We start from the raw sequence: 13,583 nt of genomic DNA, 5'->3' as shown, positions 1-13,583 counted from the left end.
TTTCTTTGGTTGGTTCTTTTCAAACGTGCTGCTCAGAAGTCATTGAAGCTGAAAAGTCTGAAGGAAATGCGAAGCATCCTCGCGCTGATGATCTACAGTGGTGTGATTGTGCAGCAGTACGTATGGCTCGTGGGCTGACCACATGAAAGCGCACATTTACAGACCAGATGAGCTTAACTTACAAAGTATGCCAGAGCTTCAAAAGCTCGTAGACAACCAGTCCCGTGCAAAATAGAAACCTTGTCTTTCTTCTCTTTATTAACAACACTCTGTCTCCGCTGATAATACGGCAGGATCTCATTTGAACCTGGAACCGTTTCCTCTTCGCCGTTCTAGTAATCGTAGACACGGAGGATGTCTGCTAAGGTAAAATGGGCCGACTGGCGGATCTTCAAAGGTGAAGCAATGGATTGTAATGATGAAGGCTTTAGGGTTATTTACTGTCAATGTATACAAAAGTAGTAAGAAAAAGAGAAAGCAGAAGAACCTTCATGTACCCCATCCAACAAACAAACTAAATATACTGCACCCAACCAGCACCAATCGGCGATCTAACAAGTCCATCAACCCTTGTTTAATAATGCGTAATAATGAATATTACGACCGATCTGGAAAGAGTATTCCCATCTCGTATATGTACAGCATATCCACGAGTCCCATCAGTAGGACCATCATTTATGCTGAGAATGGGGCGCATTCGCACACCACTGTCGGAGAAGATGTGGTCGGTATTTTTATTCTTTTCTATGGGGATTCCGACCTCCTCTCCACTGACATGCAGCAATGAGGTCGTATTAATGGGATGGATGTGGGAGTCTCATCTATTATACAATAATGGCATATCCCGTGTAAAAGAAGGGAATGCCCTTAACGTTATTATCGGCAGCACTTCCCCTGTTTATATGAATGGATGTGCTGCCGACAAATGATGCTTTTGATACATAAATAAAAATGCAATCAGAGTCAAATGATCGCCTGGCCTCTGATCGCCGGGCCTGTGTACACTGGGTGAGGATGGAGAATGACCATGTGGATCCGATCAATTTCATCGCCCCCATGTAAAAAAGTCCTTCTGTTCCTTTAGTTCAGAGGTGGGAAAGCTGATTGGTTACACATCATTGTCAATATTGGGTCTTCATTAATCTGGGAAAGTTGAATGACGCAGAACAGTTGTTATTGCGTCCATGATGGGTGTATTGGGTGAATGAGCTGAAATTCGGCAGATTTAGATTTTTCATAAAATAGTGTAGAGGACTTTTTAGTATCGTCACAGTTTTGCAGTATCTGAGGTATCCTGTGCACCTGTTGCTGTAAATCACTAGGCTCCTATGTTAAAAAAAAATGGATGCTCTGTGATATAGATTTCTTTTTTTTTCTTTTTTACTCTAAGGAATATTTCAGCAGACTATGCCATTTCAGGTAGCTAAAAAAGTTGTATGAATGAATAATCCCCTGGCCACCTCCAGGAGCATGGATCCCTATAGCTAACTTAATCTTTGTAGGGGAAGGGGGGGGGGGGGGGCGGAACTTTGTCTCTCTACAGGATGTGGAGAAGTGAGTCTTTGTCTCTACAGTAAGTGGAGGGGCGAGTCTTTGTCTCTACAGTAAGTGGAGGGGTGAGTCTTTGTCTCTACAGTAAGTGGAGGGGCGAGTCTTTGTCTCTACAGTAAGTGGAGGGGCGAGTCTTTGTCTCTACAGTAAGTGGAGGGGCGAGTCTTTGTCTCTACAGTAAGTGGAGGGGCGAGTCTTTGTCTCTACAGTAAGTGGAGGGGCGAGTCTTTGTCTCTACAGTAAGTGGAGGGGCGAGTCTTTGTCTCTACAGTAAGTGGAGGGGCGAGTCTTTGTCTCTACAGTAAGTGGAGGGGCGAGTCTTTGTCTCTACAGTAAGTGGAGGGGCGAGTCTTTGTGTCTACAGTAAGTGGAGGGGCGAGTCTTTGTCTCTACAGTAAATGGAGGGGCGAGTCTTTGTCTCTACAGTAAGTGGAAGGGCGAGTCTTTGTCTCTACAGGAAGTGGGTGGTGGGTCTTTGTCTCTACAGGAAGTGGGAGGCGAGTCTTTGTCTCTACAGTATGTGGAGAGGTGAGTCTTTGTCTCTACAATAAGTGGAGGGGTGAGTCTTTGTCTCTACAATAAGTGGAGGGGTGAGTCTTTGTCTCTACAGTAAGTGGAGGGGTGAGTGTTTGTCTCTACAGTAAGTGGAAGGGCGAGTCTTTGTCTCTACAGTAAGTGGAGGGGCGAGTCTTTGTCTCTACAGTAAGTGGAGGGGTGAGTCTTTATCTCTACAGTAAGTGGAGGGGTGAGTCTGTCTCTACAGTAAGTGGAGGGTTGAGTCTTTGTCTCTACAGTAAGTGGAGGGGCGAGTTTTTGTCTCTACAGTAAGTGGAGGGGTGGGTCTTTGTCTCTATAGGAAGTGGAGGGGCGAGTCTTTGTCTCTCTACAAGAAGTGGAGGGGTGAGTCTTTGTCTCTACAGTAAGTGGAGGGGCGAGTCTTTGTCTCTCTACAAGAAGTGGAGGGGTGTGTCTTTGGCTCTATAGGAAGTGGAGGGGCGAGTCTTTGTCTCTCTACAGGAAGTGGAGGGGTGGGTCTTTGTCTCTATAGGAAGTGGAAGGGCGAGTCTTTGTCTCTCTACAGGAAGTGGAGGGGCGAGTCTTTGTCTCTCTACAGGAAATGGGGGGCGAGTCTTTACCTCTGCAGGAAGTAGAGGGGCGAGTCTTTGACTCTGCAGGATGTGGAGGGGCGAGTCTTTGTCTCTCTACAGGAAGTGGAGGGGCCAGTCTTTGTCTCTCTACAGGAAATGGGGGGCGAGTCTTTACCTCTACAGGAAGTGGAGGGGTGAGTCTTTGCCTCTGCAGGATGTGGGAGGCGGGTCTTTGTCTCTCTACATGAAGTGTTAGTTCGTCTTTGTCTCTTTATAGGAAGTGGGAGTTTCTTTGTCTCTCTACAGAAAATGTGGGCCAAACTGTGTACAGACATAATAGAGAGTTGCGTTTTCAGTTCAGGGCAGCCAAACCATTGGACAAAAGCTGGAGCAATGCAGATTGGAATATGAAGGGTAAAAAAGTCCCTGCGCCTACAGTACTGTCAGAATGCTGATAAAGGAACTGCCCACTAAACAAGATGGATGGCAAGTTACAGTTCCTGGACATATAAGACTAACATTTACATCAAATGATGTTTTAGCGATTTTTGAGGACCGGGCTCAGCAAGACCATGCTTTTCTATAGGTTTAGTGTGAAAGGAAAGGACAGCAGCGCTACTTAAGTGCGGTCGATCAGTACTGTATATAAAGTCCTGACAAGTCCTGACAATATACCATAACATTTTATGATGGCAAAAGGCATTTTATGATGAATGCTAAAATTACTATTTATATATATAATATCATTAAATTACATTAATTTTTAAATTGTTTCATGTAAATTGAGGTCACAGAAATATATATATATTTTTCCCTTCCTAAAGATGACTTCTACATTTGCGCATTAAACTAACTGTATTTTAAGATGACCTTAAGGTTTTTCTGCATTTTGCACAATTGTGAACATAAAGATGTTGGTCTCCTGGAAGGAAATGCTGATACAGAAGCTGTCAGGAGCTATCATTCTCTCCCGTATTTTTCCTCACATTACTTCAGGTCCTTTCTTTGCAGATAAGCCCTGTGGCTTCATAAACCTCACCTTGTTCCAATTGCTTAAATAGTGGCCGGAGGGAAAAAAATTAATGTTGATGTCAAACACAATAACAAGTGACATACAGTTCTGCCTTGCATTGCATTAGGGTAAACTTAACTTTCCTCGTCCTTAGCACTAGGTGTTAAATGGAAGTGTTTAATAGTCTCCGAGCCCCACAGATCATCTATTAACAATGGAAACGCTCCATTTGTGGCCTCTGTAAGATGACGGAGCCCCTATTAAATGATGCAGAATGGTCATGGAGGATCTCGTAGCTGTTATGATCCATTATTCATATATAGTGAGTATGATCTGCATTGCTCTACACCTAGTATAGTGATTCACATCGGTGCCTAACCCATGGAGCTTACTATCTAATTGTTCACAATAGCCAATTTCATAGGAAAAACTTTGCTGGGCTTTTAGGACTGGGAACTTTTTGGTTTTAATCCTAGAGTTTTTGCATCCGCCTTCTGCTTAAGAGCCCCGGATCCTAGGGTTCTTCTTGTGTTCCAAAAATATACTTGTTTGGCTTCAAAGTGATTGAGGTATTTCATTTTTGGTTTGGCCTTCATTTACAAGGGAGACCACATGGAGCGGCCGGCTTTAAAACCGCGGTGGACAATGGCCCCGCGATTTTGTTTCAGCCACGTTATTTTGTCTCTTTAACATTTGTATCACATCCATGTTAACAATTGCAATCAATATCATACGGAGGGTGTCAAGATGGCATCTGTTCTGTTTTTTTTAACGCACCCATTGAGTTTAATGGCTGATTCTGATCCAAAAATGGGATCAGGGTATTGCATCCTGTTTATTTTTTACACGTGGAAAATCGCTTGATCGATAACGATCATTGGAGAACTTTTAAAGTTTTGACCAGTGGCGATTGCTAGACTGGAGTGGTTGAAACGCTCAGTCAAGAAAGTAATGATGGGCTCATAGACCTTTTCTTGAGCTTGTTTTCGGTCTTAATAGAGAGCAGTGCTCAGATGAGGGGTCTCGGCACCTCCAGGAACCCCACCGATCAAAAGTTCTGAAAAGTTTTGTGAGATGATAGCTTCTCCTTGGCTGCAGTGAACCCACGAGACACTGCAAACTACCGTGATCGTGTTTTTATAAAATAGATGTGACTACAGACTGCTTTTGGTCCGCTTGACGCCCCGGCTTTTATATTTGTTTTTATTATTTCGTCCTGATTTGCACTTTTTTTTGATAATCAATTGTCTCAATTTCAGGGTCCTTTTCACCAGCTCGGTACTCAACCTGTCTGAACTCGTTGCTCTCCGACCCGACCTTGGGAAGCTGAGAAAGGTCTTGTATTTTCACGAAAACCAGTTGGTTTACCCAGTTCGAAAAAATCAAGATAGAGATTTCCAGTATGGCTACAACCAAATCCTTTCATGGTAAGTGCGCAATGTGCATTAGCTATGTCTAGAGATGAGCGAATTGATTGGCAAGACGCTGGTCTAGCGGCATGTCTGTATTCCAGTACCGCGGGATGTGATCCCTGCGAACCTCCTCCTTCCTTAACCCTGCTGTTGTCTTCGGTCAAAAACGACCGACCTTGAACTTCAATATTCTTTAAAATCTTCAAGATGCTGCTCTGAAACCCGTGGCCGACCGACCCATCCTCATTTAAGTCAATCACCTACAAGTTTCAGAACCGCATCTTGAACACCCCCAAAAATACCATAGTTCAAAATCGGTCTCCCCAGACCGAAGACAACAGCAGGGTTAAGGACTCCCCGCATCTTTCCTGAATTGTTGGTCTTGTTTGATGTCGTCCCTGCGGCTTAACATACACATGATGTCGCAGGGCCTAATTGGTGAGACAGGAGCAGGTTCACAGGGCTCCCGTCTTGCAGTCACAGACTACCAAGGTGGCCTCCGGGCCAGGATCCTGAAAATCATTCCATCATCCATGTCTAGGTCTTACGGCGAGATTGAAACTTCTCAACATTTCTGCTTTCAAGATGACCGTTCACTTGGAGCTAAAGTTACTGTCGCACTCGTATCACTTTTACGGTCGTTTTTATGTAAAACTACAATTTTTTTTAAAAATGGCGGCATAAAAAAAAATTCAGAAACCAGCACCACTGTTTATCCCTAAGTAAATCAACATGATGATGAGCACAATCCCAGGCGCCTTTTTGTTTGAGACCGGACTTGTAAACCTGTGCATGCAATTATAGGAAAAGATAAAAAATGCAAATTGTATACAGGAGGAAAACATTAATGTATTGACTTTTATGTAAATGTCATGTCTGCTGCAGAGAAAACTTGCAACCCTCTGCTAACCTTTCATATTTAAAGGCATTATAACCTCGCGTCCGCTCTCTGCTTAATTATTCCTGCAGGGAAGTGCGTATGCTACACTTAGGTTAGATCTTTTTTTTTTCTATCGTTCTTCTATAGAATCTGTACAAATTTGCAGCCCTGCGTCTGATTTCCCCTTTGCCTCTTTTGCCATTTACCGGTTGTTCTAGTTGAAAGCGGCGTTGACCCCCCAGTACCATTATATTATACTGTGATTAAAACGGTACTAACAGATTGACGTCTATAGGAAAAAGCCGGTAAAGATGGTGCATGCACTAGACAAACTTAAAGGGATGGTACATCATCCAAAAAAAAAACCTTGGCTGCTCCGTTTCAAAACGGCACTACACAGCTGTCTACAGACTGTACCTGGGATTGCAGATCGGATTCATGGAAGTGAAAAGATCAGAGCTTCGGCTCGGTCCATGGAACCTCAAAGCCATATTTAGCAAAGATGAGTAGAAAGGACTGGACCAATGGCAGATTTTTGGTTATTGACAGATATGAACCCCCTGGGCTTGGCTGGAGAACTTCTGCCTTGGAGGTGAACGGTGCGCGATGTTTGACCGTTCTAACCAGAGTCATGGCCAGAACTGTGCACGCTCCGATGCTGCGAGCAGAGGCAGCTTTCCTTATGCACAGGGACAGCTTCAGAGGTAGCAAACGTTATAGCACAGAGATGGTCAGCGCTGCGCTCCTTGCTTAGGAGACCACCCATCATCGAAGGGGCCGGTAGCCTACTCAAAGAGAAGTGCACAATAAAAGTTAAAAAAAAGTGAAGAATTGTCCATTGTGGCAATACCTCTAGGATATAGCATGCTATCATGTGGGGCTGTATTTTTGCAACTTTTTTTGAAAATCGCTGGAAAAAAAATGGCATTTTTACACCGCTAATAGTAATAGGTTAGGCCATCAAGATCTGAATAAAGGGATATGACCCTGTCGATGAGCTGCAGTATGGGGCCGCTGCAAACCATTTATTGTACAATGAATGCATTTTTTTTTTCAATAAAAACTCCCTTGATCACAAAGATCACACTAACTTCTAGGACCCCCCCCCCCACACCCCCATCGATCCTGGGAATAAAGGGGAGGGAGCACTGTCGCAATTTTTTTGGTTGTGGAGGTAAAGTTAAAAGAGGACTTAACTACACCACTTTAGTCCCAGGATCGGTGGGGGTCCTAGAACTTGAGCCATGACCTATTATAAGGTGACCGAGGTATCATTGTGATATATTATCAGTTAATGCGAATGGAATACTACTTTAAATGGTTTTACTGAAAAAAATCAAGTTATTCCCTATCCGTAGAACAGGGGATAACTTACTGATCGTGGTCGGTTCAGGTTTTACTGCTGGAACTTCCAATGATCCCGAGAATGGGGCTCGGCAGCCCTGTTCTGAATGGAGCGGATGTGTGCATGCTCATTGTCTATGGGACCGCTGTGAATAGCCAATCGCAGAGCTCAGCAGCCCTACAAACAACACATGGAGAGGAGGCCGAGCATGCGCAAGCAGCGGGCAGACCCACAGCAATTCACAAGTTGTCCCCTATGAAATGTATTGGGGGATAACTTGATTTTTCGGAGAATAACCCTATAAAGAAAGATCCACAATGATTTCCGGGCTGATGTAGGGTTAGTATGTAATGTCCACTCTGCGGGCCCCTTTATTGCTTACGTGAAATCTTCTAGTCCGATTGCGCACGGGACACTTCATCCTCCAAGTTCTCCCCCACGTTCTCCTTTTATTAATGCATGCTCCTTGTATTATGTCTATCAGTGGATGTACAGTACAGAGAATCCAGTCGCTTCAATGGGTGGAAAAGTGAAAATTAGAGGTCAGCTTGCTTTGTCTTGTATAATGGAGTGTGAGGAACCTCGTTGATAAATTTCGGAGCATAAGACGTCTCTCTTTCTCCATTATGGCCAATGAAGCATATCCACATCAGTTCACCCGTTCTAGCTTCACACGGAGTTAAATAATGTCTCAGACCTTTAACAGGAGCGCTGCGCCATGTTCACGAGCCGCTAAGCCATCACTCAGCGATGTATCTTAATGCAAGATAAAATAATGATGGCGTCAACGTGTCACAAACCCGTTATGTCTGAGCGTTCGCCAATATGAAGATCGTCTTGCTTAACCTTCAGTGACTAACCTAATATTGTCATGGGCTTAAGTAGAAGTAGGGCAGCAAGCAAAATAGCTACAGGTGGATTTTTCACCATCTTTTCTAGGGTCCTAAATCTGCCTAATGATCTAGTTCCCCCCACTCACCTTCTCGCTATATAACAGCAGTATGTTACGGAGTGGTGGCTCAGTGGTTAGCAAGCTGCGAGCTCTGCTCTAAAGCTGGACAGATCTCTGTATTCGTCCAGCTTCTTTGTTCCTGTGCTTCTCCCATGCTGAGGAAGTCTCTCCAGCGATCAACCGTGATCGCCAGGAGAAATCCTTCTGACAGTTTGCTTTCCCTGTAGCGGCCACTGCAGGTGAAATGTAGAATTACATGGTGGCAATTGCAATGAATAAAAACGGCCACCTAATACCTGATTGTGTCTTTTCCAGTAGATTGTTCCCGACTCTTTTTGTTCGGAAAGCTCCATGTATTGGAGCATGTATCGGCAGCTGACTAGTGACTTGGACCTGCTAGGTCTCTACAAGAGAGGTACTTTCTTCACAGGTTTTCCCCTTCTGATACCCCCGGATTTCTAATTGTGTCTTTGTATCACCCCATGCTCCGGATGTTCCTTACCTAATAAACGTTATTTTATACAAATCACCATCTAGCGTTCTTATGGGTGGGCCCGGACCATCCTCAATACCTCCTGTGATCTTGGTAATGTGGTCAATGTGAATTTCCTCTCCGGTATCTCCCTTGAGCACCGAGCTGTCTCTCGCTGTCCACGTTGAGCTGTAGCTTCTCACATACTCGTAGAATATTTGCTTAACCTGCATATGGCGGTGTGGACTAGACCACACTGAAGTCTTCAATGGAAATAGCAGAGCATGTAACGCCAAGTCACAAGACCAAAGAAGCAGGTTATGAAATGTCGTCTGATGAAGTAAAAGTTTGAGAGCCAAACGGAGAAGGAAGGCTGAGGTCAGGGCGGGTAGCGGACAAAAAGACAAGGTCAGAAGCACAAGACAAGTCAAGTCAAATCCAGGAAGCCAAAGAAGCTTGGAAGCAAAAAGACCTTGTTGCTCAGACCTCCATATAGTTGTATTATTCTACTGCTGAAAGGCTGAAGCTGCTGTGGTGCACCTCACCGGATGTCTTATTAAAAGTGCTAATTATGCCCTTCTTTCTGAAGTACAACCCTACGTGTACACATTGTGGGGGCTTTTGAGGCGTCACTGGAGTATGGGCGAAGCATTGCTGAACAACATTTTTTTCCTATGGTCTACTAAGGGTCACCAGTGGGATAAGCTCCCCTCAGGGTCCATTGATGCCTTGAGGACATCTTTTTATAGGGTTACTCCTAAAGTGTTGAGGCCCTCAAGTCATATCTTGCAGACCTGACTGCAGGGATAGCCACCTTTCCCATGAACAGGGCTCTGAAATACCCACTCGGAAGTGAGCAGTGGCTAGGCAGGCCCGTCAAAGCTTCATTCATTTTCTACGAGACTTCCATAGAGTGTGAAGCACTGTAATTGGCTATTAGTGAAGTCCACTTTTAAAGGGTTGGTCAGGCTTAAGATATTGATGACCTGTCCCTAAGAAATCAGATCATGGGAGGTCCAACATCTGGCACCCCTATCGATGAGCTATTTGTAGGTCCTGCGGTGGCCAGATGTAATCAGTGACTTGAGCCAGAAAAGCACAGCTCCATTCACTGTGTAGTGGCCATTCCATGGTACTGCAGTTCAGCTCCTACTAACTTGAAAAGGAGCTGAGCTGCTTTGCCCATGAACAGACACTACACCGTGAATGGAGATATGCTGTTTCGGCTGCTTTCACTGTTACATCTGGCTGCCGCCGGAGCTTAGAACAGCTAATTCATGGGGGTGCCATGTGTTGGACTGATCTGATGTTGGTAACCTATTCTAATCATAGTTCATCAATCTTAAGATTGTTATTACTTGTTTCTGTTATTTTGGGGTCTGTCGGTGTGAGTTTGGTTTTAACACACAGCTGTTAGTTTTAAGAATAGAATTTTATCTGTCAGCAGTCACCACTAGAGGGAGCTCACTGCAGACAGGTTTATTAATGAGTTAAGTATACAAAATGTATGCAGTGAGCACCTAAGCTCCCCCCAGTGGTGGCTGCCGGTAAGCCATAGTTTTAGCTTCTAATAATACTTTAATACTCTGTAGTTTAGGGTCCTGTCGTGACAGAGTTTTATTTAGATTTTAAAAATATATTGGTGTTCTCGTAGGATGAGCATTTACTGTAATAATAAAAAGTTTGCCTAATTTATTTTTTTTAATGGCACTCGTAAAACCTTAACGGATATTGCTGTATAGTGCTTGAACATACAATTTAGCATTTTTAATAAATAACAAAATTTATAAAAAATGCATTTTCAGCCATTCTTGAGATATCAACAATTTTCTTGTTTACAGCTTGTTGCCGTAGAAATCGACCATCTCTAGACAGCAGAAAAAGCTGAGTGCTAACCACCTCTTTTCAGTTGAGCTTGTAGGCACTGTTTTGTAGTTTGTCAGGCTCTCTGGAGCGCGCTGTTACCTCCTACTCCCAGCCATCTTACGAGGTAGACGGCAGTGGTGGTCGGGCTAGACAACGGGCTGTAAACACATAAAAAGTGCTAAGATCTCAAGAATGGCTACAAATTTTAGCAAACAGTGAATTGCAAAAATGCTTGTGTTTACCAGCACTATCCAATAATAACCATCTATGACGATGGGAATAACACTTTCAAATATTTGAAAATCACATAAATAAAGTAAAATATAATTACTCAGCCTGTATCTGATTTTTTTTTTCCTTTACATCCAGCTTAGTCGCTGACATTGTGGTGTTTAACTCGGCCTTCAACATGGAGTCTTTCTTAACGTCTATCAGCAAGTTCCTGAAGCTGATTCCGGATCACCGGCCTAAGGATCTAGAGCAGATCATCAGACCTAAATGCCGGGTCGTTCATTTTCCCATCAGATTTCCTGACGTCAGCCGGTAGGTAACATCTCATCTCAGATCTGCATAAAGCCACTGACGAAAATGAGACTTGTCCGCCATTATTTCATTTGCCTGTGGTTTTCCGACCTCTAAATAATGTCTCGTATACAAAATAGTAACAAATATTTCCATTATTCTACTTAGATTTCAAATTTTGTGTGGTTTTTATGTCGAATTTCCAGTCCTGGTTTTATCCTGTTGTTCTGGTCATGTGATGACTTTGTCTTTGGCCGGCGGTGACATCTTGACACTTCAGATGGATCTTTGTCTTATACCCAATTGTCCATAGTGACTATCGCTATTACACGGGAAGTAATAGCGCTTATACCTCTACCCAATCATCAGAAATGTCAAGCTGGTCCTCCTCTACGCCTTGTCCCTACTATCTTTCTGACCATGATGTCCTACCCCAATGATCGCTCTCTTTGTATGATGGGTCCAAAGTTGGCAAGTCGTAGCTTGGTGATCCTTGCTTCCAATGACATGTCTCTCTTGATTTGTTCCAAGATTGATTTGTTTATTCTTCTTGCCATTAATTGTATTGATAAAATCCTTCTCCAGCACCATATTTCGAAGGTGACCATTCTTCTCATGTGTTGTTTCTTTATCGTCCAGATTTCACATCCGTATAAACAGATCTCTTATACCTGATGAGGCTGTTATACTTACTGAAGTGCCTGTTTGTAAAATTTGCTGCATATTTTTTTACGGATGTTAGTCTTCTGTGATAATATAACCTTACAGTATCGCTGTTCTAGGAATGCTGGGTGTCGTATAAAAAAAAATTGTAAAATCCATAAAATAATTTCTGGAAAGAAGACATGGAGAAGTGAGAAACTAAATTATAACTGGGGAGTTGACACTTCAACCTCTATTGAAGTAGAACCTCTTGCCGTGAACAGGTCATTACAACAGAGATCTGCTCTGGGAGCTACAGTAGTTACAAAGTGTAGGATTTATGTACTCAGAGGTGGAGAAATATAGAGGCTTCCTCTGTTCAAGGCAATCAGCTTCCTCTGTTCAAAGGATTTATCTCAGACACTAGAGCCACTGGTCGGTGATGAATATTGGGGTTTGCATCAATCGAATATTTATGGGAGATCTACTTTCGGCGTCGTAGCATAGGGATGAACATAATGCATTCACTCACATCACCGTAAGGCCAACCAAAGACCTTCAGCTTAATATCTGTCATGTGGATGATGCTATCCATGCAATGTTACATCACTATAGAAAGGTAATATCGGCACACAGGAAACATGACACTCCAAGGACAAAGATATCATGAAAGTTGGGGAGCTCATAAGCTTCTAAAAGACCTAGCCCATCCCACAACCAGCCCCCATATGACCTCACCAAGGGGAGGTATGTAGGCAGAACCCTAATCAAAAAAAAATCAGAGTTTGGGTTTTGGTCATTTGTCAGTCCTGGAATGTGCTGTACAGTTTAATGTAGTTCTGGCCGTTTTCCTAAGTAGTACCTCCCTCCGCTAAGCTCTGAGCCACTTCTGTGACACAGGTTTAGTATTTTTTCTTTGTGTATATATATATATATATATATATATATATATATATATATATATATAATGTGTGTGTGTGTTCCATGCTTTGGAATTGGAGGTGTATATACACTGCGAGTCCCCCAATAACTGGCTTAGTTGTGGGATGTCTCCAGTTTTCTCTCTGACAAGCTGGTGGCAGCGGTGGGATCTGTGCTATTCCTCCTGCTATTATCTCTGACACTGGGTGATGACTCCTTCATGGGTCGGGGTATTCACAGAAGACAGGTGGCCCCATAACAAAGAAGAGGGGCCCACATTAGAATGATAGGTTTTTTATACAGAGCAGAAGGGCCTGCTGTTTGTTGTTTGTTTTCCCCCTTTATAAACTTCCCAATTTATACATTTACAAACTCTAAAAGGAAAAGCTATGCTCCTTCTCTTCCAGGGGTAATCGCCTCAATTTTGTTTTGCATTACCATGGCATGGCACATGACAGCCGAAAAAAGCAGAAACAAAGAGACAAACTACAGGCGGGCATAACGGAGTTGAGTTTTTAATTGAGCGCAGACAGACTGGCTGTCAGATAATAGTCAGAGCAATGCATGCTGAGAAGTGACAGAAAGGCAGTCACAACACCTATGATGCTGGCAGAATGCTCAAGAAAAGAGCGGATGGCAAGTTACAGACCATGAGAATCAGGACAGTACCTGGACATATGACGCTGATCACAAGTAGTTTTATCTTGTTGCGTGGGGTGAAGGCAGCAAGGCTATGCTTTTCTAAAATGTTTGTGTTAAGGAATAGGTGAGCTTTCATTTCTAATCTACTGGGATTATTTTTTTATTCTGGGTGAGACAAATTTTTAGCACCACTTGTTGCAAATGAGAGCCCTGCTCGATAGAGGACAGAAATGCAGTTTGTTTTTAATTTTCGTCTATTCGGCATTCTTGTTCTCCCG

General features: G+C 43.3%; 1 protein-coding gene across 2 annotated transcripts in view; it reads left to right on the top strand.

The window, feature by feature from the left end:
- GTDC1 (glycosyltransferase like domain containing 1) overlaps positions 1-13,583 on the top strand; it is a 223,800-nt gene that overhangs the window by 40,269 nt on the left and 169,948 nt on the right. For both annotated transcript variants that reach the window (XM_069732883.1, XM_069732882.1), the window contains exons 3-4: positions 4,911-5,078; positions 10,948-11,121. In XM_069732883.1, the coding sequence (XP_069588984.1) occupies positions 4,911-5,078; positions 10,948-11,121 (342 nt within the window). The remainder of the gene's footprint in view (positions 1-4,910; positions 5,079-10,947; positions 11,122-13,583) is intronic.

This window comes from Ranitomeya imitator, chromosome 7 (assembly GCF_032444005.1).
Source record: "Ranitomeya imitator isolate aRanImi1 chromosome 7, aRanImi1.pri, whole genome shotgun sequence".
NCBI lineage: Eukaryota > Metazoa > Chordata > Amphibia > Anura > Dendrobatidae > Ranitomeya > Ranitomeya imitator.
The sequence above is the reverse complement of the archived record's forward strand: the minus strand, read 5'-3'. Positions and strand labels throughout refer to the sequence as shown.